The 25,618-nt window shown below is 47.3% G+C and overlaps 2 protein-coding genes across 3 annotated transcripts in view; one reads left to right on the forward strand and one right to left on the reverse strand.

Annotated features, from left to right (window-relative positions):
• sumf1 (sulfatase modifying factor 1) overlaps window positions 1–25,618 on the forward strand; it is a 296,237-nt gene that overhangs the window by 267,298 nt on the left and 3,321 nt on the right. The window lies entirely within an intron of this gene.
• setmar (SET domain and mariner transposase fusion gene) overlaps window positions 14,545–25,618 on the reverse strand; it is a 39,927-nt gene continuing 28,853 nt past the window's right edge. Inside the window, exon 2 of the mRNA XM_072472148.1 lies at window positions 14,545–15,860. Coding sequence (XP_072328249.1) covers window positions 15,066–15,860 — 795 coding nt within the window. The 3' untranslated portion in view covers window positions 14,545–15,065. The remainder of the gene's footprint in view (window positions 15,861–25,618) is intronic.

Raw genomic sequence — 25,618 nt, forward strand, 5'->3', positions numbered from 1 at the left:
ACCTTTGCTCGACACGGCATCCCACTCACTGTGATGTCGGACAATGGCCCCTGCTACGCAAGCCAGGAATGGTCCAACTTTACCAGGAGGTACAACTTTGTGCATGTGACATCCAGTCCCCTGCACCCCCAATCCAATGGCAAAGCGGAGAAGGGCGTCCACATAGTCAAACGGCTCCTCTGCAAGGCTGCCGATGCGGGATCCGACTTCTACCTCGCCCTGCTGGCCTATCGCTCGGCCCCACTGTCCACTGGCCTGTCGCCAGCCCAGCTGCTCATGGGTCGCACCCTGAGGACGACGGTGCCGTCCATTCATGTCCCAGACCTCGACCACGTTCCGGTCCTTCAACGAATGCAATTGTCTCGTGCACAGCACAAGGCGGCTCATGACTCCCGTGCAGTTGATCTCCCTGCTCTGGCTCCAGATGACAACGTCCGCATCCATCTTCCAGATGGTGGCTGGTCTGCAACCACTGTGGTTCTTCGGCAGGTGACTCCCCGCTTGGTCCTGGATCATCTATCGGATGGCTCCATTCTGCGCCGCAATCGACGTGCCCTTCGTCTCGTTCTGCACTCGCTACGTGATCCTCCACCATTGCCACGCCCTCCTGTTGACCCTGACCTGGACTATGCCGAGATTCCGGTCACTCTGCATCCTCCTCACACTGACGCAGTCCAGCCCACTCCTCAGCCGGCGGCTCCCGACCCACCCTTGAGGCGGTCAACCAGAATTCGTCGCCCACCTCTGAGACTTAATTTGTGAACTTTGTGGACTTATGGACTTTCTGATTTGTTCTGTTCTTCCGTTTAATCATTCAAGTGGTTTGTATATAGTGTTCATCTCGTTATTCTTGTGACACACTGTTTTTCTGCACCAGGCACCTTCCCATGTAAATAGCTTAGTTTTTATGTACATAGACCTGTAAATATTTTGCACACGCGTAGTCAGGAACATTCACCATACACTATTTATTGCCACGCAGGTACATTTTTTATAAAAGGGGGGATGTCATAATATACACCAGTATATCATGGTGCAGACACACACTGATGGACACACAGTGGGTCTAATCAACACACACAACACCGCAGCCAATCGCCAGTGAGAGCACACGCACTATAAAGACAGGGGGCATCAGAGTTCCCACTCATTCAAGTAGCAGCTAGCTAGAAGGACAGAGCTCACAGCCTGCAACGCAGACATTCATCATGTGCTGAGTGCATCGACTGGTTAGGACAAGGCAAAGGTCTTTAGTTAAAGCTAGTATCGTATTAACCCACAGTCTGAGTATGTTTAAACAGTTCATGATTCAATAAAATAGTGTTGCACTATTTCAAGTGTTGGTGACCTGTATGTGATCCAGAACACCCAATACAGCATTGCTGGTCCCAATTCTATACCTGCCTCTAAAGTACAGTCAGTGCCTGAGCTGGCAGCTGAGAGTCTTGGGTCATGTATTGTGGTCTTTTTGTTGGTGCCATGTTACAGCTCTCTCTCTGTATTCCTCTTTGGGCAGCTCTGGCTGGCTGTCTAAAAGCAGGAACTCAGGGAAGGTTGGGTGAGGGAAATGGAAGTGGGGAGGGTGTGAGGATGGGGTGTGGGGGATGTCCAATTGCAGCTTACTCATTATGTCAGATCGTAGAATGAGAGTGAACTGGAAGGGGAAAAGGGGCAAAAGGCAGGGTAATTGGGCGGCACTAGTTAGCAGGTTCGAACCCGGCCCTGGGTTACTGTCCGTGTGGAGTTTGCACATTCTCTCCCTGTCTGCATGGGTCTCACCCCCCCGACCCATGAATTGGCCACGCTAAGTTGCCCCTTAATTGAAAAAAATAAGGAAGGAAGATGCCACCATCCTCAATGTTCCCAACAATGCAAAATGGCATGGAATCTGTCACTCGCGACCACATGATACTAAAAACCATCTCCTCCCCAGAGCTGATGAAAGGCAGGCTTTCTTGTGTCTTACTGACTCTCCTCTGGTCCTTTCTCTTGTGTGCCACCTTGTCTTGCTGTGTAGCGGGAAGAATTTCAACAATTATCAAGTACTGCGAATGAGTGATTTTTCTGCCATAGCTTAATCGCTGGAGATTTGTGGAGGCAGGGGGAGGTGAGTGCAAGTCTGGCAGTATTAATAGGTGTTTGAGGGTGAAGTAGAATATCTGGACATTGGGCGCATATTCTAAGTGTTAAGGTGTGCTGCTGGGTGAGCAACATGCTGTGGAGGGTAGGAGATGTAATATGTGTATAAAAGCTGGAAACTAAAGTGTTAAACCCTCTGTATGTTTTGTTCACTTTTGGATTATGGACATCGTTTGAACGGCCTGCATTTATCATTCATTCCTCGTTGCCTTGTGGATTGGCGTGCTTGAACCACTGACATCCAATAATGAATGTCTCAGCAACAAAATGCAGCTCAAAACTGTCCATTCAGCATTGCCTTTGCTTTCAGAAGGAATCCTGTTTGAGTGGCTCAGTGAGTGCACCAGGTGATGTGTATGGCATGCCCAGGTCTGAACCCTGATTATCGCCATGATGGTTGATCCAGGTAGAACACAGCACAGCTGGTGCTACATTTGGGCTCCCTGAGCTAAAGAGGTCAGTAATGCCTCCCTATTATCCAGAAACCCCTGCTGGAAAATGCCAGTACACAAAGAGAGGACGCTCAGCTATTCTCTCCCAGTTCAACAGTTCTCCAAAAGCTTGCACTCGAAAAATGTTTTTTTGGGTGATATACTGGAAGGTTGCCAACAAAAAGGAAGAAGAGAATTATTGAGAGAGTGAAAAAAGAACAGAATACAGACATTGCATTTTCTCTGCTCTCTGTAGGAGTTATCATCATATTAAACTGTGAATAAGGGGAGGCTGGTGAAGCTGGCAGTTCTATAAATACTGGAATCGCCTCGAGATCTAACAGCAATCTAATCGGGGACGATTACTGAACTATTTTCACAAGTGAGAAAACACATTAGTAACCCTTTAAATGACACATTGTTCCACTTATTAGAATCTATAGAATCCCTATAATGCAGAAGGAGGCCATTTGGCCCATCAAATCTGCGCTGACCCTCTGAAAGAGCACCCTACCTAGGTCCACTCCTCCTCCCTATCCCTGTAACCCCACATACTGATCATGACCAATCCACCTAACCTGCACATCCTTGGACAATAGAAGGAAACTGGAGCACACAGGGGAAACCCACACACACACACGGAGAGAATACCTCCACCCTATCCCCATAACCCAGTAACCCCACCCAACACTAAGGGCAATTTTGAACACTCAGGGCAATTTATCATGGCCAATCCACCTAACCTGCACATCTTTGGACTGTGGGAGGAAACCGGAGCACCCGGAGGAAACCCACGCAGACACGGGGAGAACGTGCAGACTCCGCACAGACAGTGACCCAAGCCGGAATCGAACCTGGGACCCTGGAGCTGTGAAGCAATTGTGCTAACCACTATGCTACCGTGCTGCTCCAATCATCCCCTCTTACGGTGCTGCTTAAGGAGCCTTGGTGGGCAGGGGTGAATAAGGCATTTAAGGAGTTTTATAGTAGGCTGTATGGGTCGGAATCCCCACCGGGGCCAGAGGGGGTGAGGCACTTCCTAGGGGGGCTGAATTTCCCGAAGATGGACGGGAGCTGGTAGAAGGGCTGGGGGCCCTGATTGGGATCGAAGAGATAGCGGAGGGGCTGAAGGCCATACAGTTGACACATTGTTCCACTTATTAGAATCTATAGAATCCCTATAATGCAGAAGGAGGCCATTTGGCCCATCAAATCTGCGCTGACCCTCTGAAAGAGCACCCTACCTAGGTCCACTCCTCCTCCCTATCCCTGTAACCCCACGTACTGATCATGACCAATCCACCTAACCTGCACATCCTTGGACAATAGAAGGAAACTGGAGCACACAGGGGAAACCCACACACACACACGGAGAGAATGTGCAAACCACACAGATGTGCAAATGTCCACAAGGCCAGAATAAAACCCGGGTCCCTGGCACTGTGAGGCAGCAGTGCTAACCACTGTGCGACCATTCATGGGTTTCTCAGCCTTTGTTTTAAATGTTTTTCTTTTCTTCTTTGCTATTTAGCACCCCCCCCCCCCCCCCCCCCGGCCCGGCTGATAGCATTGAGTGCTTTCTCCCAATTCTGTCCCCAATATGCCACTATGCAAAAACTGCTTAGTAGGTGTTGCTCTGTGTTGAGAAATGACAAATGATGCTTTGGATCACAATTACTAACGCACTCACTGTGCAACTGTCTTTGCAATCACTGGTCTGGTATCAGCTTGTATCCTCAGATGACTGAAGCCACCCTATTATATCCAGTATCTTTCTGGAATAAGATAATACATCCCTTCACTGTCTAAAACTGGTTTCCATAACAATTTGAATGGCTACATCATATCATTTGGGTGAGTATATGGAAATGCCCAGCCCTCCCTTTGATCCAGCACTTACAGGCCATGGTTTCTCTGCTGGGTCTGATCATGCTAAACCATGATGTATTTTCAGCAAAATGTATTTTGAACATTTGTTCTGCAATAATGTTTATTTTGTCATGATGGAACAACACCACCTGGAGGTTCCCCTCCAAGCCTCTCACCAACTATATCGGCATTCCTTCACTGTCGCTGGGTCAAAATCTTGGAGCTCTCGTTCTAACAGCACTGTGGTTGTACCTACACCATATGGCCTCCAGTGGTTCAAGAAGGTGGCTCCCCACCACCCTCTCAAGGGCACTTAGTGATGGACAATAAAAGCTGGCCTGGCCAGTGATGCCCATATTCCGTGAAAGAATAAATATATTTTTAAACAGCAGGTCGTTCATCACCTGTGCTGGAAAAAACCCGAGGCTGAATTCTCCACAGGTGGGATGCTCCGTTTTGCCGGCAGTCTGGGGGTTTCCCGACGGCGTGGTAGAAAAGCTCTTCAGGTCCCCCAGCCAGGCCAAAGCCTTAGGTGGCACTGGGGACCTCCACTCAAGCAGTACTCACCTCCGGGCTATTAGTGAGGTGAAGACTAGAATATCTGCATTCGTCACCATCTGCAGCACCAGCAAGTCCCAAACTCAAAAAATGGCCACCAACAGGTGCAGCTCCAGCTGAACAACCAAAATCCCCAATATCCTGTCACAAAAGAAGACCCAGAAACTAACAAGTTTGGGACAAGTCCAAAAACATGTGTGTGTGATTTGCCGACTCCCTAGAGCTCTGCTCACATCTATCCTCCACCCCCGAGAAAACCCACTCATACGCGCTCTAGTTAGGTGCGCCCTGTGCACCACTTTGAACTGGATCAGGCTTATCCTAGCACATGAGGAGGTGATGTTAACCCTGTGAAGAGCCTCACTCCTCACTGCCGCCCCCTCACAGTTCACCCTCCCACTTCCCCGTTACTTCTTCCAAGAAAGCCTGCTCCGTCGACAACATCTGCCCATAAATATCCGAAATTTTCCCCTCCCCTAACTCGACCAAGAACAGGACCCCATCCAAAAGCGAGGACGATTGTACCGGGGAAATGAAGGAAGCTCCTTATGTAGAAAATCGCAAACATGAAAGTACCTGAATACGTTCCCTCTCGGAGCTGGAACTTCTCTAAAAACTCATCTAAGACGGCAAACCTTCAAGAAACATGAATCTCTCAACCCTTCCCTCTTTTATGCCCTGAATGATGAATCCAAGCCAGACGGCACACACCTATGGTTCCTGCAGATCAGAGCCAACAGAGACATGGAGTCCAGTTTAAAATGCTGCCTAAATTGATTCCAAACTCTCAAAGTGGTTATCACCACTGGCTCAAAGTGAATCTAGCAGGGGAAAGCGGGAGTGGGACAGTAACCAGAGCTGTCAGACTCGACCCTATAGACGAACTTCCTCCATCCGTCCCCATATAGAATCAGATCCCTGAGCCACCCCTGAACCTTATCGATATTTGCCGCCAATAGTAACATAACAGATTGGGAAGTGCCAACCCTTCCAGACTGCCTGTTTTTTGCAGAAACGTCCTATGAACCCGAAGAGTCTCACCAACCCAAATAAAAGTAGATATCAATTTATTAACCCTGCAAAACAAAGCTTTGGGATGAAAGACTGGGAGACACGGGAACTACAACAAAAACCTCGGGAGAATATTCGTCTTCACCGTCCGTACTCTTCTCGCAAAGTTCAGAGAGAGGGCGTCCCACTTTTTTAAATTGGCCTTCACCCCATCCATCAGGCTAGCACAGTTATGTTTATGGTGCCAGGCCCAGTCATGGTCCACCCAGATTCTCAGATAATGGAAGCTAGTCCTGGCTGGACAAAATGGCAACCTCGCCAGATCGGCTCCCCTCCCGAGGGGGTTCACCGGAAAATATTCACTTTGATATTCACTTTTTATATTCACTTTTGCCCATATTGAGCTTGTACCCCGAGAAGGAGCCAAAACTCCTGAATAGCTTCATTGTCTCCTCCACATTGGAGAGTGAGTACATGCTATATAGATCAAATCATCCGCATATAAGGACACTCTATGTTCCCCCGCTCCCATGCTCTATCCCCCTCCATCTGGTGGACGACCTTAATGCAATGGCCAGCGGCTTGATTGCTAATGCAAATGGACACATCGGCCTTGTACCTCTATTCAGGTGAAAATAACCTGAGCTCAGGGCATTAGCCCTCGTGGTGGGGGCCCTGTACAAAACCCAAATCCATGTTATGAATTTTGGTCCAAAACCAAACTTCCGAAGGATTTCCTAGAGGGAACCCCCCTCAACCCTATCAAACGCTTTCTCAGCACCCATCGAAATAATCACCTCTGGCCTGGGCCTTAAGGAAGGTGACAACACAACATTTAATAATCTCCTAATGTTGGCCGACTACTGCCAGCCCATAACAAAACCAGCCTGCTCCTCCGAAATCACCCCAGAGTAGGCTCCAAAAGCATTGCCAATAGCTTCGCCAACAACTTAGCGTCACCGGTTAACAATGAAATAGGTCGATACGACCCACATTCCATAGGATCCTTGTCCTTCTTCAGGATCAAGGAAATCGATGGGCCAACACCCCCTGGACACAGAATCATTAAACATATCCAGCAGAAGTGGGACCAACTGACCCGCAAACTGTTTGTAAAGTTTGATAGGAAATCCATCCGGACCCAGTGTTTTGCCCATCTGCACTAACCTAATACAGTTCATGACCTCCTCCTGCCCTATCAACACCTCCAACTCTTGTCTTCCCTCCTGCTCCACCTCTGGGGAAGGTCAACCCATCCAAAAATTGCATCAATGATGATCTCTTCTCTGGGATCTCCGACTTATACAACACTCAGTAGAAGGCCTTGAAATCTTCATTAAACTTCTCTGGGGCAGAAGCCAATCCGCTGCTCAACTCCCTGATCTGCAATATCTCCCGGAAGGCAGCCTGCCATCTCAGCTGGTGAGCTTAGCCTTCTCCCCATACTCATAGAATAGAATTCATAGAATCCCTACAGTGCAGAAGGAGGCCATTCAGCCCATCAAGTCTGTACTAACCCTCTGAAACAGCACCCGACCCAAGCCCACTTCCCCGGCCCATCTCCACCGGACATTAAGGGGCAATTTAGCATGGACAATCTACCTAACCTGCACATCTTTGGACTTTGGCAGGAAACCAGAGCACCCGGAGGAAACCCATGCAGACTGGGGAGAATGTGCAAACCCCAGTCACCCAAGGTTGGGGTCGAACCCAGGTCCCAGGCGCTGTGAGGCAGCAGTGCTAACCACTGTGCCAACCAACTCATAAAAGGTCCCCCGTGAACGTCGCAGCTCGCTCACCACCTTGCCCGTTGTCAACTCTAATCTAACTTCTTTCTGCTCGCCAATAACTCCAGTGTTGGGGCAATCGAGTACTACCTCAAGTGCCACTTCCACCGTCTGCATCATCACACCTTGTACCTCTATTCGCCAGTCTATCTTCTCCAAGACAACCCGAATAGGGGCCAAAGCCCGCTCCATTGCCTTCTTCAGGTCCTCAGCATCAGCCTGACGCTGCTTCTTAAATTCGTCCATCAAGAAGTTGGTCAACCCCAGAGAAGACAACAATGCAGCAGAAGCCGCCGCCATGTTCCCCTTCACTGAGGCTCGAGGAAATTCTGAGTCTGATGACGGTCCCTTGCTCGACTTCTGCCTTGTATTTGCTGGACAGTACTCTTATGAGGGGACCCATCCCATCAAACTGAACGGCTTTCCCCCCAAAAGTCACCCATAAATCGAGCAAAAAGGCCAAAATCAAAGGACCCTGGTGGGTGCCACAGTGTGCGATCGCTCACCACATGGCCGCCACCAGAAGTCCCCGAGTTCCAGGAATTTGACCTAGCGACAGTGAAGGAACGGCGATAAATTTCCAAGTCAAGATGGTGTATGACTTGGAAGAGAACCTCCAGGTGGTGGCGTTCCCAGGTATCTGTTGCCCTTGTCTTTCTAGATGGTCATAGGTTTCATAGATTATCATAGAATTTACAGTGCAGAAGGAGGCCATTCGGCCCATCGAGTCTGCACCGGCTCTTGGAAAGAGCACCCTACCCAAGGTCAACACCTCCACCCTATCCCCATAACCCAGTAACCCCACCCAACACTAAGGGCAATTTTGAACACTCAGGGCAATTTATCATGGCCAATCCACCTAACCTGCACATCTTTGGACTGTGGGAGGAAACCGGAGCACCCGGAGGAAACCCACGCAGACACGGGGAGAACGTGCAGACTCCGCACAGACAGTGACCCAAGCCGGAATCGAACCTGGGACCCTGGAGCTGTGAAGCAATTGTGCTAACCACTATGCTACCGTGCTGCTCCAATCATCCCCTCTTACGGTGCTGCTTAAGGAGCCTTGGTGGGCAGGGGTGAATAAGGCATTTAAGGAGTTTTATAGTAGGCTGTATGGGTCGGAATCCCCACCGGGGCCAGAGGGGGTGAGGCACTTCCTAGGGGGGCTGAATTTCCCGAAGATGGACGGGAGCTGGTAGAAGGGCTGGGGGCCCTGATTGGGATCGAAGAGATAGCGGAGGGGCTGAAGGCCATACAGTTGGGTAAAGCCCCAGGGCCGGATGGGTAGCCAGCGGAGTTCTATAAAGTTCGCTGGGATATTGGGGCCGCTGTTGATGAGGATATTCAATGAGGCAAGGGAGAGAGGAGTGCTTCCCCCGACGATGTCACAGGCCATGATTTTGCTGGGATTCTGAAGCGGGAGAAGGAACCGGAGCTGTGTGGGTCCTACAGGCCGATATCCCTATTGAATGTGGATGCCAAACTGCTGGCCAAAATTTTGTCCTCTAGGATTGAAGACTGTGTTCCGGACATGATTGGGGAGGACCAGACGGGGTTTGTTAAGGCAAAGCAGTTGGTGTCTAATGTAAGAAGGTTGATAAATGTGATCATGATGCCCCCAGAAGGTAGGGAGGTGGAGGTAGTGGTCGCAATGGACGCAGAGAAGGCTTTTGATCGAGTAGAATGGGAATATCTGTGGGAGGTACTGGGATGGTTCGGATTTAGGCGGGGCTTTATTGACTGGGTCAGGTTGCTGTATCAGGCTCCTGTGGCGAGCCTACAGATGAATAGGACAACATCAGACTATTTTAGGCTACATCGGGGGATGAGACAGGGGTGCCCCCTCTCCCCACTGATCGCGCTAGCTATAGAGCTGCTGGCAATTGCGCTGAGAGCCTCAGGGGGCTGGAAGCGGTTGGTCCGGGGTGGGGAGGGGGTCTCACTTTACGCAGCCGACCTGCTCCTGTATGTATCGGACCCAGTGGAGGGGATGGAAAGAAATCATGAGGATTCTGGGGGAATTTGGCCGGTTTTCGGGGCACAAACTAAATAGGGGGAAAAGTGAGATGTTTGCAATCCAGGCTTATGGGACATGAGAGGCGACTGGGGGAACTGCCGTTTAGAGTGGTAGGAGGAAGTTTTTGGTATCTAGGCATCCAAGTGGCGCGGGAATGGGAACGGTTGCACAAACTTAATCTGGCCCGTCTGGTGAACCAAATGAAGGACGTTTTCGGAGATGGGACGTGCTCCCGTTGTCATTAGCTGGGAGGGTCCAGACGGTGAAGATGACGGTCCTTCCGAGATTCCTGCTTGTGTTCCAGTGTCTCCCCATCTTTATTCCGCGGACCTTTATTAAACAGGTTAACAAAGTTATCACGGGATTTGTATGGGCGGGCAAGACCCTGCAAGTAAAAGAGGGGATGATTGAGCGGAGCCGGGGAGAGGGCGGGCTGGCGCTGCCAAACTTCAGTAACTATTATTGGGCAGCGAATATAGCCATGATCAGGAAGTGGGTGGTGGGGGAGGGGTCGGCATGGGTGCGTATGGAGGCAGCTTCATGTAAGGGCACCAGCTTGGGGGTGTTGATAACGGCGCATCTGCCGTTCCTGCCAGCACGGTACTCCACCAGCCCCGTGGTGGTGGCAGCCCTGAGAGTCTAGGGGCAATGGAGGAAGCATGTGGGAGCAGAGGGAGCATCGGTCTTGTCTCCAATCTGCAATAACCACCTGTTCGCCCCGGGAAGGATGGACGGGGGGTTTCGGAGATGGCAGAGGACGGGAATTGAGAGGATGGGGGATATGTTCACAGAAGGGAGCTTTCCTAGCTTGAGGGAGCTGGAGGAGAAATTTGGATTGGCGAGGGGAAACAAATTTAGGTACCTGCAGGTGCGGGACTCCCTACGTAGACAGGTATCAACCTTCCCGCTCCTACCACCAAGGGGGATTCAGGATAGGGTAGTTTCCAGAGTGTGGGTGGGAGAACGGAATGTGTCCGACATCTATAAGGAGCTCATGGGGTCAGAGGACACGCAGACTGAGGAGCTGAAGCGCAAGTGGGAAGAGGAGTTAGGAGGAGAGATAGAGGATGGTCTCTGTGCGGATGCATTGAGTAGAGTCAACGCGTCCACAACATGCGCCAGGCTCAACCTGATACAGTTCAAGGTCATTCACCGGGCCCACATGACAGTTGCCCAGATGAGCAGGTTCTTTGGTGTAGCAGGTGTGCGGGTGAGGGGGGGGGGGGGGGGGGGCAGCGAACCATGTCCACATGTTCTGGACATGCCCAAAGCTCAGGGGATTCTGGCAGGGGTTTACAGACGTCATGTCCACGGTGTTAAAAACAAAGGTGGCACCGAGTCCGGAGGTGGCGGTTTTCGCTGTCGGAAGATCCGGGAATCCAGGAGGAGGAAGAGGCAGACATTCTGGCCTTTGCTTCCCTGGGAGCCCGGAGACGTATATTATTAGCTTGGAGGAGTCAAAGCCCCGGAAGTCGGAGACCTGGCTTACTGACATGGCTAGCTTTCTCTGTTTGGAGAAAAACAAGTTTGCCTTGAGAGGGTCAATGTTAGGGTTCGCCTGGAGGTGGCAGCCGTTCGTCGACTTCTTTGCAGAAAATTAATCGTCAGCAGAAGGGGGGTTGGGGAGGTTAGTTTAGTTTAGAGTAGGGGGTTAATAAAGGTGGGTCCTGTAAGGGAGGGAGATGGCTTTTTGCACTATGTTTATAGACTTATGTATTTTGTTTATTTTGTCGTTGTTGTAAAACCAAAAATACCTCAATAAAATGTTTATTTTAAAAAAAAGGAGCCTTGGTGAGTTCCTGCAGTGCATCTTGTAGATGGTACACACAAGGTTGTGGAGGGATTGAATGTTTGTAGAAGGGGGAACAATCAAGCGGGCTGCTTTGTCCACGATGCTGTAGAGCTCCTTGTTGTTGGAGCTGCACTCATCCAGGCAAGTGGAGAGTATTCCACCACACTCCTGACTTGTGCCTTGTAGATGGTGGACAAGCCTTGGGAGGCAGGAGGCAAGTTATTTGCCACAGGATTCCTAGCCTCTGTCCTGCTCTTGTAGCCACAGTATTAATATGGCTAGTACAATTCAATTTTTGGTGAATGGTAGCCAAAAGGACGTTGATAGTGCGGGATTCAGTGATGGCAATGCCATTGAATGTCAAGGGGTGACGGTTAGATCTTTTCATGTTGGAGATGATCATTGCCTGGCACTTTTGTGGCGCAAATGTTGCTTGACACTTGCCAGGATATTGTCTAGGTCATGCTGCCTTTGGACATGGACTACTTCAGTGTAATGTAGGAAATGTGGCAACCAAATTGCACCCAACAAAATCCCACAAACAGCAATGTGATAATGACCAGATGACTAGTTTTTTGTGATTTTGATTGAGAGATACATATTGGCCAAGATACCAGGGGTAACTCCCCTACTCATCTTTAAAATTGTGTCATGGGGCCTTTTACATCTACTTGAGGAAAAAGACAAGGCCTCAGTACAAAATCTAATCTGAAAGAGAACACCTCTGTCACTGCAACACTCGTATTGTCCTCGACAGGTCTCAGTATAGACTATGAGCCCAAGTCTCTGAGGTAGGACTGAAAACTCACTGAGCCACAGCACAATCAAGTGGCAAAAGGTTTTCTACTTTTGGTGTCCAGTTTTGTTCTGAACATTCTGGTTTTTAGCTGGTCTGGCCACTGTCTAGTGCGGGATGGCTTTATATCTGGTATTTTGTGCCTTACTACACACTTCAGTGAAGCACCGAGAAGGATCTATCCTTGTTCCTTACCCCATCGACAGCAGTCCCAAAGGCAGTGGGACACAGAAGACAGGGTCATTTTCATCCTTCCATACCCCAGCCCAATATCTCTCAAACTGCAATGAATCTTTGTATGTGACGACATCATCCCCACACGGTATTAGTGGCCTCCATAAGTGGCCACCCTATTCCCACTATTTAGGGTTGTGCTGTCCACTATGTGCTGACAACCTATTCCTGGTCAGTTTACTGTGCTTCTTATAAGTTGCAGCTTAATTTTGACTCGTTTCCTGTCATTGTGCACTGCATGTGTCAGCCGTCATATCCATGAAGATAACATGGCCTCTCAAAAAGAGGTTAATGCTGTAAACTTTGTATGGGATCTTGGGATTATGGCTGTACTGACTGAACTACATTGCACAAATATAATAGGCAGAGCTGTAAATGGCCTGACTATTTCAGCTGCCTCTCTTGGGGAGCTGAAAGTAGTGCTCACTATTATTAATGGAATGTGGGACAGTGTATAATGTGTGCTGTTAATTGAACAGCCCAGTGCCCCACATCTCTTAGATAGATTTAGCGATAAATTCCAGTCACTTAATTATATCAAGAAGAAACAGTTGCATTTATATAGTGCCATGATCACAGCTCTTAAAGACGTGCTTTGCATACAATGAATCGCTTTGAAGTTCACACTACACATCCCAGAATCATATATAAACATTGCAAGACACAGAGACTTAAAAACTAATACTGTCTAATTAAAAACCTACCCCTCCTGAACCATGATCGAGATGTCAGGAATGGATTGCAGGAGTAAATTACTGGGATGGATTCTCCATTGTCCGCCACTGGTAACGGGTTTCCAATTGGGCAGAAAATGGAGCGTCAGCCGGAAAATGGGATCGACGTCGAGCATCCCATTCCAATGCTTCCAGCAAGCTACACGTCCCGCGCCGGCAGGAAGACGCGAGTCACCGATTTGTGTCTATTTCTACTTGAACCACCCCATACCCCTGTTATGCACCAATCCCCCACAGCGGGAAATACTCCTTGCGGGATTTGGTGCAAGTTTTCCCAAGCATGGCCCTGACGCGGTGGACCCTGTGGTAGATCCATGCATAACTGAGTCCATCGGAAGGCCTCCATCCCCCAAAAACACATATCCTGCCACCCCACATGACCCCTTGCCAACCTCTGAGCCCCTCCCAGATCCCCGAGAACCCCCATCTGACCCCCCTACCCCCCCCCCCCCCCACCAGAGACCCCTGCCTGGAACCTGAAGAGCAATCCAGGTAGTAGAGTGAAAAATCAATGCATTTTCACTTACCCTTCCCTAAAATCTGCTGCCTCAAACAAAAGTGTTTAAAGCAGCAGCTGTTACAAGTGTCAGAGGCTTCAACGAAAGCCAAGTGTTTGGTGGATTGTTGATCTATCTTTCCCTTCATGTTTGAACGCATCTCAAGTACCCTGCATTGATGCTAACCACAATTTTTATAAACACTGTTGCTATGACTGACAGCTCCTCACCACATCAAAAAGAGCGAAGCGCTTTCACTTCCTCTTTTTCACAGCAAAAAAGCACTCCTCTGGGAGGCCCCTGTGAGTACCCTTATCTCCCAGCTGCTTCATCATGGAGATGGATGTGGCCAATCTTAATCAGTGGCCCACCAGGTGTTTCCATTCCTCAGAAGTACTACCCCACTGCAGAGGAAGCAGGGAATCAGCACAGCTCACCCCAACTAGAGGCCACCTGCACTATGGTGTTTGGAACCCACCCTGATTCTCAGCCCTTCTCATGGTAGAGGCCTTACCAAATAGCGCCCCCCACCGAAGTGCGAATCACACGCAATTCAGTCCTCACAGCAAAGGAGAATTCTGGCCCATAACTTACCAGTTAGCCAACAATCGCACAAAAAGGGTAAAGTTCACATGCATTTACCATGCAAGTATTCAAATCAAATGACCAACAACAATGCCTATTATTCATTTTTATTTACGAAATGGGAATGCAGTTCACCACATTTGAATTCCCAATTGGTCAGTGGTTGATGTATTGGACAACAATGAACTAGAAAACAAGGCCATTGGAAGCCTTTGTGAAGGTTCAACACCAAGCCTTACCGCCGTCCCTTTCGCCCTTGGCCAAGTAACAATAATCAGTGAGATGAGTCTCCATGAAAAGAATGAGCTGATGGGTGATAGGGATCATCACAAATGGGTCAATTTGTTCTGTCATACATATATTTGAATACTCATTCATGAATTAAACATTCTCTCTGATCGAAGGATCTAGATAATCCTAAAAGAAAGCAGTAAAATGGTCATTGAAATAGCTCATTGAAGTGTTTTTACTGTAAGCTAAACAAATGGTTGCACAGAATCTGTGACCAGTTATAAGTGAACCAATTAGTATTATTAGAGATGTATGCTACAGAGGACTGCCAATCACAAACACCGTAGCATAAACTACAACGCAAATCTCGTAAACCAATGGCTAGATCACATTCGACTTGTCCTCCAGGTTATAGAGTGAACTGTCAAAAGGCAGAAAACCAGTGCATGATTGTGCACCACAGTAACATGATTTCAGGGCACGACCCTCTCCAATGGACCTTTCTTTAGTTGTAGCTTCCTTCTGAAGATTTTTGAACTTTCCAGAGTAGTCATATGACAGTTCCTCCTCAGCTGCAATATTACGAGCTGCAAAAAGAGCCAACCTCGGAACCAGGGAGTTGACACGGACAGGAACCATGTACAGATTGGGATCGCAAGAATGATTGAGGAATCGGCCAACATTGCCAATGTGGGTAGGATCGACATATGTCTCTAGTATTTTTCCATTGCTCAGGTGTTCTCTAACAGCTATGATAAAGTTCATGTCAACACAATTTTGGGACCGAATTCGCCTGCTGGCTTCTGGTAAGCTGATGACTTCACCCCCATACTCGCACACAAATCTCCCTCTCCCAATCGGTTCCAACGTGCGAAGTCCCCATCCTTTCTTGGAGGTCTTGAACACCTGCAGTTTAAAGGTGAGGCCTCTTTGGACAAGCCTGTTCTTGCAGGCCTCACTGCACTTGCACATAATGTTACACTCAAACACTGGCCTGGAGTAGCCCGTCTCCTTGAAGTCCACCAGGCAGAGGTTATCGTCATAAGCTCTTAGGTAGCGTTGTAGACAAGTGCAGGCATCCTGCTCACAAGAAGAGGCGAAGCATTCACATCCTGGAAGGGATATTTCAGTGGGATCAAGATCTTCTCCTAGTCCAGCCACGTTTTCTGGTGTGTACTGCAAGACAAAAACAAAAGTCTAAAAAGAAATTTATTTCACAATTGCCTGTCTCCTTCGGAGGAACTGTACTGATTGTTCATACTTGAACTGTTCATAGTTCATACTTTGTGTGTAAAGGGGAAAAAACAAGTTATTTAAAACATTCCTGCCTCATTACAAAGAGAAGATAGAATACTCCACAAGTCACCCACAAATAAGGCACAGCACCAAAGTTGTACAAAGCTTTGTACCTTTAAATGCTGCTTAAATACATCCACCCTGCACCGATACGTTGTACAGACATTAGCGTTTGGGAATTCAGCATCCAACTACTAAAACAAAAGGCAGACAGCATCTGCTCATAATGGAGTCACTTTATTACTCCTACTGGAATGAACCCTTCAGCAAAAAGTGTATTGTGCATTAAAAAAAGAGTTGATATAACGCATAAAAAGTAGAATTCCAGTTATCGTCAAACACAATAACCTGAGTAACAAAACCCTAAATACCACATCCCACACCTCACCCCCAACATCTCATGACCTCTAAAGCCAGATTTGCTCCCTCACTTAAATGTAAATTACAGCAGTTTGACCAAGGGAGAATTAGATTCCAGCTTACTGAGACCTCATTACCTATTTCTAAATCTGGAGCTCGGTGTCACTCAGCAAGGACTTAATAATCTTGGCCTTAATTAACTTATGTAAATATGACTTTTAGATAAATGTCCTTGGCCTGTCACAGTTGGTCCCTGGGCTGGGTATGATGTGGTATATCTATTGAATGAAGTGTGAAAGCAGGCCAGGCACATTAACCCCGGAGACCGTGTCCCTTTTCTTGGAAAAGGGAGAAACTGGGGAAAGGAGAAAATTATGAATAGGATACATCCAAGTTTCCAAGTGCACTTAGAAAGGAGGTTATGCATTATTGAAATTGCTATTTTAAAAATGGCCCAATTTGTCCAGCACATTGGGAAGGAGGTTATGTTAAAAAAACGGCACTCAAGCGTAGTCAGTCTAAATGCATTACTCAATTACTTTAAGCATTCACTCAAGTCTCCCACACTGCTGATGAATCAAGAGGGAGGAGCTGGACAGTGACCAGCTTCTCCAGGTGGCGCTCATGCTTTTTAAAATTCATTCTGATCGTGAGCATCACTGGCAAGATTGGTATTTATCGCCCATTCTTAATAACTGAATGGGTTGCTGGGCAACTTCAGAGGGATGTTAGCGGTCGGCCACGTTGGTGTGAGACTGGAGTCACATAGAGGCCAGACTGTTTAAAAACAGCAAATTTCTGTCCTGTGAGGCAGTTGGGTTTTTAAAGATAGCTTCGTAGTCACTTATTACGCATTCCGCCTCTTTCAAATTCACACATTGCCATGGTGGGATTTATCCTCATGTTCACTGGCTTATTGGTCGACTAACATACCTACTGCACTGCTCCAGCTTCATTTCCAAAGCCAGCACTATTAGAAATAGAGGGTAAAATCTGGGATCTACACAGTCACCAGGAAAAAAAAAACTTGAGCTTCCAAAAAGTGTAACATTTATTTTTTAAACAACACAGCATTCTTTGTAGCAAACATGAGCTAAGGCGAGCTGCATTCATCACCACAATTATAAATGGTGCAAAAGGAAATAAGATTTGGAATTCCTTGTACCAGGAACTGTGACCACTTTAAACAAAATTCCAAGGTTCAAATCAATTCTGGGATTTAGAAAATTGTATGACAAATATAGTAAACCCAAACATTTTTTAAAAAATCAGCAGCACAATAATTGATTACTAATACAGAAGAAATGCTGTAATGTGGGGGAGGTTTAGATTATTTTATATGAATTGAACCTGCAGCTTTGTGATGTCAATTCATACTTTTTTTTAAAAATAGCCATATCCTTCACTTCACCGTCAGTCTTATTCAAGTGGCATTTTTCTTACCCAGTGTGATGAATGTAGAAATTGTTATATATTAGATTCCACATTTTGTGGCAGTAATATTATTAAAAACCCTGGTTCAAACAGGTAGTATGTCTGCTAAAGCTGCAATTAAAGATTGTAAAAGGTGAGGTAATGATTGATTCCAATCACTTGGTTACAGATAAAGGGCTACTGGAATTATGTTTTGATTGCTGGAGATTCCCTGGAGTGTAGAAATTTATGAGGGAGTGGTGTTTAGTCCTAGCTGTCAGGTCATGGAACTTAGTGGGATACAGATGATGTAATTAATGGGAGGAGCCAGGTCTGTCTGTAGTTTTGCAGACAGTTACAGGATTTTAAGTTGAACAGCAGTTTTGCCAAATGCTGTTAGGTTGAGCAGAAGTGTACTGGATCTGGTCTTGAAAGGGATTCTTTCCAAAAGTCTCGATACAGCTAAGCAAGTAACCTGTTTGATAACTATTTAAGTGGCATTTGAACTGTATTGGGTTGCTTAATTGGAGTTAATAACAGGTATAGATAGTAAGTAAAGTACAGATAGTAAGTTAAAGTATTTTCTTGTGTTTAAGAACTTTTTAATTGTTAATTGTAAAGCTATTTTCTTTGATGTCAGTATGGTTAATTCTGTGTTTAAATTAAAGTTTGTTTTAATATATTGGTCAGAGTCATCATCCTGGGTGAAGTATCCTTTCCTCACAATTTCACAAATAGAAAAACGGTTTGGGGTTCTCGTCTGATATTCTAACAATAGTTGAGTCTGGTCTGGTATCCGAACACTGGTCATTATGACACTCCCCAGTACCTGGATGGAATTGGCACTGTGATGCAAAGTGACTGGACTTGTGAAATGTGCAGCTTTTGGTTAATCCAGGACTTGACAAAAAGCAGTGGTTGTTGTTCGTCCTCCTATGTCCCATGTTCAATAAATTCACAACTTAGGGGAAAGTGGAAAGATTTGCTCATGCAGCTTACATTCATCGCTCAATTCTATCGGGTCAGGTTGTGTCGGTCGGACAGCAACTCATACTGATAGCAGATCACAATCCCAATTTGAGACCCCAAGATTTTAAGAGATGGAAATCACAGGATCCCAATAGACATCTGGAATTACAAACGCTGGGGAAAGACCATTGCAGCAATGGATCATTAACCTTCAAGACTGTTGGTTTGCTAATAGGCTGGCATCAGTTCTTTTTGTGTTGGGTTAACCTTTGTGTCCAATGTAAATAAGATTTACGCTATGGAGTGGAGACTCCACTTTTGGCTCCAGGTCAGATCACCGCAGATCAGGGTATAACTAACAGGGTGTGTCCAGAATGAAGCGTTCAGTGCTGCCACAATGTGGGTTAAGCCCAACTTCAAAGTATTGACACCATATTTTTCCATTTGCCACACTACCAATCCTATTGGTACCTAGCAGGCTGCCACATTCAAACAGATTTTCTGGTCACTGATCATGTGTTGCCACATTTCCTAAATTGTAGGAAGAGGCTACATATTAAAAGTATTTTCATTGTCTGTAAAGTACACTAGGACAGCTCAAGCTGTGAAAGGTGCTAGGTAAATGCAAGCATTTCATTTTTTCAGTGCTCAGTTATCCAACATTCTGTGCCCGGTGATGTTAGCACTTATATTCCTTATTACATTTACGGCTAGTGGAGGCAGTTTTATTATCTCAACAGTCTCAGTTCCATCCCTAGTCTCAGAGGTGAAAGGACATGGTGCCAACCTGCTGCACCACTCTACCCCATAGAATACTAAATGCTCAATTGTAAACCCGCACATATTATCCTGAAACCAGTCCGGATACTTACTAGGATCAGGAAGGTTGTTCAGTCCATACTAGTTCATCTAGAAAAGTGTTAAAATCTCCATCATGACTGTTATTGAATAATTCTATGGATTTTATCTCCACATTTCTGACTGGGAATAAATTCCATAATCCGATCATTCTTTATCGGAAGAAGAAGGAATCAGTCAGGAATTTGCCTTTCACTAGTTTGAATCTGCAAGCTCTTGTCTTATGGCCACAGTTTAGCATCAAGTACTGTCCACTTTATTCCAGATGATCAATCAAGGGTGCTTAAGACGTGGCGTGACAGAGCTCAGACATCATAGGACTTTTCAGAACAGGAGATCATTCGGCCCATCATGAGCATGCCAGCTCTTTGAAGGAGCTGCCCAATTAGTCCAACACCCGCCCCTCCCCACATTTTTCCAATGGTCCCGCAAAATGTTTCTGTCACAAGTATATATTCAATTCTCTTTTGAATGTTACTACAGAATCTATCTCCACCAACAGTAGATTAACCATAATGCTAATTCCAATATGTATCTGAAAACGTTAGACTCTGCTCAGCTCTCTTAGAACACCATTAAAAATGACTGAAGATAGCAAAAGTCGATCCAGATCATCCACAAAGGTTTTGTGTCTGTCAAGTGTTAGCAAAATGATCGGCCCTGCTATCAGACACTCGGATGGGAAACTGGATTGCTCACTAAAGTTTGGCAGGATTTTTGTTTTATTTATTCACGGGATGTGAGCATCGTTGGCCGGGCCAGTATTTATTGCCCACCCTAATTACCTTTGAACTGAATGGCCATTTCAGAGGGCATTTAAGAGTCAATCACATTGCTGTGGGTCTGGAGTCACACGCAGGCAAGATCAGGTAAGGATGGCAGATTTCCTTCCCAAAAGGACATTTGTGAACAAGATAGGCTTTTACCACAATGGTTGCAATGGTTGACTTTTAAGTCCAGATTTGTATTGAATTCAAATCTTACCATCTGCTCTGGTGGAATTTGAATGGGGGTCCCAGACATTACCCTGGGTCTCTGGATCATTAGTCCAGCGACAATGCCACAACACAAGTGTCTCCCCTTGTCAAATAGTCTGCAATCTAATTTTGTCCAATTAATTTCCATTTACTAATCGTCAAGAATCTGATTGGCGGCACAAAAATATCATGGTTAAATTGATTGTGCAAGGAAACATCTGGAGGATGAAAGTCTGACATGGCTAGTGTACCTGCGGTGGGTCCCTGTTGGATATTCCCTTTGAGGTAGGGAGTTCTGAGATTTTGGCACAGCAATAATGAAGTGTCCTGACCAGTGTCTGTCCCTCAGCTAACATCACTAAAACAGATGATTTGATCACTATCACATTGCTGTTCGTAGAATCTTGTGTACACATTAGCTGTCCCATTTCCTACAATACTTCAAAAGTACTTCATTGATTATAAATTATTGGGATGTCCTGACTTTGTGAAAAATACTATATGGGCGGCACGGTAGCACAGTGGTGAGCACTGTTGTTTCACAGCACCAGGGTCCCAGGTTCGATTCCTGGCTTGGGTCACTGTCTGTGCGGAGTCTGCACGTTCTCCGTGGGTTTCCTCCGGGTGCTCCAGTTTCCTCCCACACGTCCCCAAAGACGTGCTGTTAGGTAATTTGAACATTCTGATTTCTCCCTCGGTGTACCCGAATAGGCGCCGGAATGTGGTGACTAGGGGCTTTTCACAGTAACTTCATTGAAGTGTTAATGTAAGCCTACTTGTGACAATAAAGATTATTATTATATCAATTCAAGTCTTTCTTTCTTGCATGTCTGAGCTTATCAATTGCTGTGAGGTGCTTTGTGATCGTCAGCCAAGAAGAGCCAAAAAGCAAAACTCTTCATGCTGGTGCTGACCTGGAACACAACAAATTTCCATTTCTACTGTTGCATGTCTTGGAAGAAAAGTACAGTTCAGTGTCGATGGACTGGAGCCCGCACTGGTTTATTCACTCCTCCTTCTCACAATTCAATCCTCACTTAATTCCCCCATTTAATTTTCTGTTTTCTGCATTCCGGTCATGTCATTATTAACATATATTATTCATGTTTAAAACCTCTGCTCGGGTTATTTTGTTGTGTCGTTTTGTTTAATTTTAGGGATTAAAGCCACTATGATATTCTGTCCTCAGGAAGCCAGCTTCCCTTGCCCTGTGGTCACATTGTGTACGTCACCAATGCTGCTGCCTCACTCCAACAGGATGCTGCAAGCGGTTGATTGACAGTTTAGATACAGCACGCACAACTCAAACGTTGTCATCAGTGCAAGTGTGGTTTGTGACTTCAGATATCATCACTACCAGCAAGCTGCTTGAAGGGCCAGTCAATTAGTAACAAAGTCCTACGGGTCCACCAGCGACAACTTGATAGTCAGGATACAGAGTGTAATTCAGGCCGTATCGGAATCTTACAGCACAGGAGACAGCCATTCTGTCCGTAATCCCTGTCCTGGATCTTTGAAAGAGCCACTTGGTTGGTCTCATTCCCCCGCAAAATAGAGCCTTTTAAAATATACACGAGTTACTACTGAATCAGACCACAACTCATGCAGCAGAAACTGGCAGCAGTCCTACAGGAATTCCTGTGCGGTCATCGCTATTCTCACACTCGACACCACCCGATGACAGTACGTCAGCCTCTTTCTCTCCTCACCTTACTGTACCCGCAATAAACTATTAATCACCTTCACCTCCTTACCCATTTATCAGCTTCTCTATTTGATTCAAGTGTCAGCTGTGGCTTAGCTGGTAACAGTCAGATCTCAGTCAGGAGCTCGAGAGTCCATGCACCGCTCCAGAAACTGGAGCACAGAATCCCGGCTGATATTGCAGTGCAGTATTGAGGGAGTGCTTCACTGTCAGAAGTGCTGCTTTTCAAATGAAACTTTAAATTGAGGCCCTCTCTGCCCTCACAGATGGAAATTTAATGTCCCATCATTCTGTTTGAATAAAAGTGTTCTGCCAAGTAATAATAATCCTTCATCCAACAACACTAAAACAGATTATCTGGTAATCTATTGCTGTTTGTGGGAGCTTGTTGTGCCCAAATTGGCACCTGCATTTCCTACATTACAACAGTAGATACAATTCAAAAGATCGCCATTGGCTGTAATGTGACTTGGAGCATCCTGAGTTCATGAGAGGCACTTTAGAAATGCAGGTCTTTCAGGAGCGTAGGGAAGGCGGCTCTGGGAGAGGATAAGAAAATACAAATGGCATCTACAGAAATATGTGAGCTCTTGGGAGAATGCGAGCAGGCTTGTTATCTTTCAAATAATACAATATGCAACAGCACAAGCAAACATGATAACATCAGGGTCCGATAACAGTTGGATAACACTTAGCTGCAGTCTTGGTGAGAAGAGGAAGCTAGATAAAGAATAGAAAGATACAAAGTGAGGTGGGAGGAGCACCAAGGCCAGCATGGCCTTTTTCTTCCTTTCCAACTTCATAGAATCATAGAATTCACAGTACAGAAGGATGCCATTCGACCCATCGAGTCTGCACCCGCTCTTGGAATGAGCATCCCACGTAACCCCCCCCGTAACCGTGCAACCCCATCTAACTTAAGGGCAATTTGGCATGGCCAATGCACCTAACCTGCAGTCTTTGGACTGTGGGAGGAAACCGGAGCAGCCGGAGGAGACCCACGCAGACATGGGGAGAACGTGCAGACTCCGCACAGACAGTGACCCAAGCGGGAATCGGATCTGGGACCCTGGTGCTGTGAAGCCACAGTGCTAACCACTATGTTACCATGCTGCCCACATCTTCTTTCTGACACAAAGAAGTAACTTCATTCTGACAAAAACTGGCAAATACAATGCTACATGACACAGTTGGATGAAGGAGATGATGAAACAGTGTGGGCTGAACTCTGTTAAAACGTAAGTTTCCATCTCTCGGCCCCAGCAAAGTGCCTTGATCACAAACCTTGGAAGAGTGCCTCCTCCTCGACCAGTGTAGTGGTGCATCACTTCCACCCACCACAGCACTCTTAGGGCCTCTGAATCAAATCGCCAGTTTGCTGCCAAATAATTGGTAGCTTGACGCTGAGGGGCTCACACTCACAGGGAGAGAGGCCAAACTCACTTCAGGCAGGACCTGGAACGGTGTCGACAGGAGGTGGTCATTCCATTCCTCTGGGCAAGATCAAAAAACAAACCAATGCAGGAAAGCATGGAAGAGAAAGGCCAGACGGGGCAGAGAGCGAGACAGATAAATATGTAGAATGATAATGCTCTGTGCCACCCATTCCTCAGTCTGGGTGGATTGAGACTAAAGTGAGATCAATTTTCATATTATAACATGGGGATCCAAGGGCACCACAAATAAAAATATAATGTACCATTACTGGCACTTTGATAGTAATGGACCCGAGAGGAACATGCCATCTGGAACGTGCCACCACCGTGCCATTCCCCTCTCACCGCCAATTATTTTACCCTGATGTCTCCACCCTGCCGCCCCCCCCCCCCCCCCACCCCCACCCCACCCTCCCCCCGCTACCTCCCATTCCCCACAATGGACAAATCCCATAAATTAAAGGGAAAAAAACTTGGATAATTTAAAGACAAGGCTTGTGGTGACTGTAATATGCTGGGACGAATGGGCGACCTTGGACCTTGATTCCAAAGCTCCTCGCCACTGAGATTTCTCTTTCTCGCAGGCTGAACAACTGAAAGTGAAAGCATCAGTTGGAGAAGGTAGATAAAGCAGAGTTGTGAGCTTTCATCCAGACTCAGAACAATAGCTCCCGTTTCTCTCCACAGACACTGTCAGACCTGCTGAGGATGTCCAGAATGTTTTGTTTTGGTTTCAGATTCCAGCATCTGCAGTAACTGGCTTTTATTTTAATGCAGAATTGTGACTGGAGGAGCAGCAAGCGCGTGAGAGACATGGGTGCGATTTTCCCAGCCCCGCGCCTAGCCTGTGAATCGTCGCAACGCGCCATGCCACCCCGACGTGTGATTCTCCGAGGTGCGGAGAATGGGCACCATTTGCGCTGGCGCGTTTGGCGCGGCGCCGGTCGCGGGCTGCTGTACGAGGCCAGACCGCCGATTCTCTGGCCCGAGCGGCAAAAGCAGAGTCCCACCGGCGCCGTCCACACCTGGTCGCTGCCGGCGGGAACTCTGCGCGAAGGGTCATGGGGCGGCCTGTGGGGGGGGGGGGGGGGGGGGGGGGGGCTCCGATGGGGTCTGTCCCGCGATTGGGCCTCTCCCCCCCCCCGGGCTACTTTGTTGCTCGTCCGGCCCCAGAACCCCCGCGCCATGTTGCGTCGGGGCCGGCGCATTCCGTAAAGCCACCACGCATGCGCGGGTTGGCGCGTTGCCACCGCGCATGCACGGGTTGGCGCTGCTCCCAGTGCGCGCCAGGAAGTGAGGATGGAGCGGCGTGAACCGCTCCAGCGCCAGCTGGCCCCCTGTGGGGAACAGAATCTCTAGTGCCCGCGCCCGTTTCGTGCCATCAAGAAATGCGACGGCGTTCACGACGGCGCGGACACTCTGTCCCGCCATCGGAGAATCGTGCCCAGATTCTGTGAGGAGCTGGCTCTTCCAATCACAAGTTCTTTAAAAAATATATATATATTTATTTAAGTTTTTTAACACAATTTTTCTCCCTTACAAACAATAACCCCCCCCCCCTCGTAACAAAAGAAAAACGAGAAATCACGCAGAGCAAGATATATACATGGCAAAATGATATATTTACATAGCTTTGTACACTGGCCCTCACCCGTACGTGCCAGTTTCCCCAACCCTTCATGTTATCTCTTGCTCATCCACCCTCCCAGGCAGTCCCCCCTTTCCCCCCCCCTCCCAGGACTTCCCCTCCACCCCCCAAGGTTGCTGCTGCTGCTGACCGACCTTCCTCTAACGCTCCGCGAGATAGTCTAGGAACGGTTGCCACCGCCTGTAGAACCCCTGCGCAGACCATCTCAAGGCGAACTTAATCCTCTCCAACTTTATGAACCCAGCCATATCATTTATCCAGGCCTCCAGGCT

The sequence above is a fragment of the Scyliorhinus torazame genome, chromosome 13, assembly GCF_047496885.1.
Source record: "Scyliorhinus torazame isolate Kashiwa2021f chromosome 13, sScyTor2.1, whole genome shotgun sequence".
In the NCBI taxonomy this organism is placed as follows: Eukaryota; Metazoa; Chordata; class Chondrichthyes; order Carcharhiniformes; family Scyliorhinidae; genus Scyliorhinus; species Scyliorhinus torazame.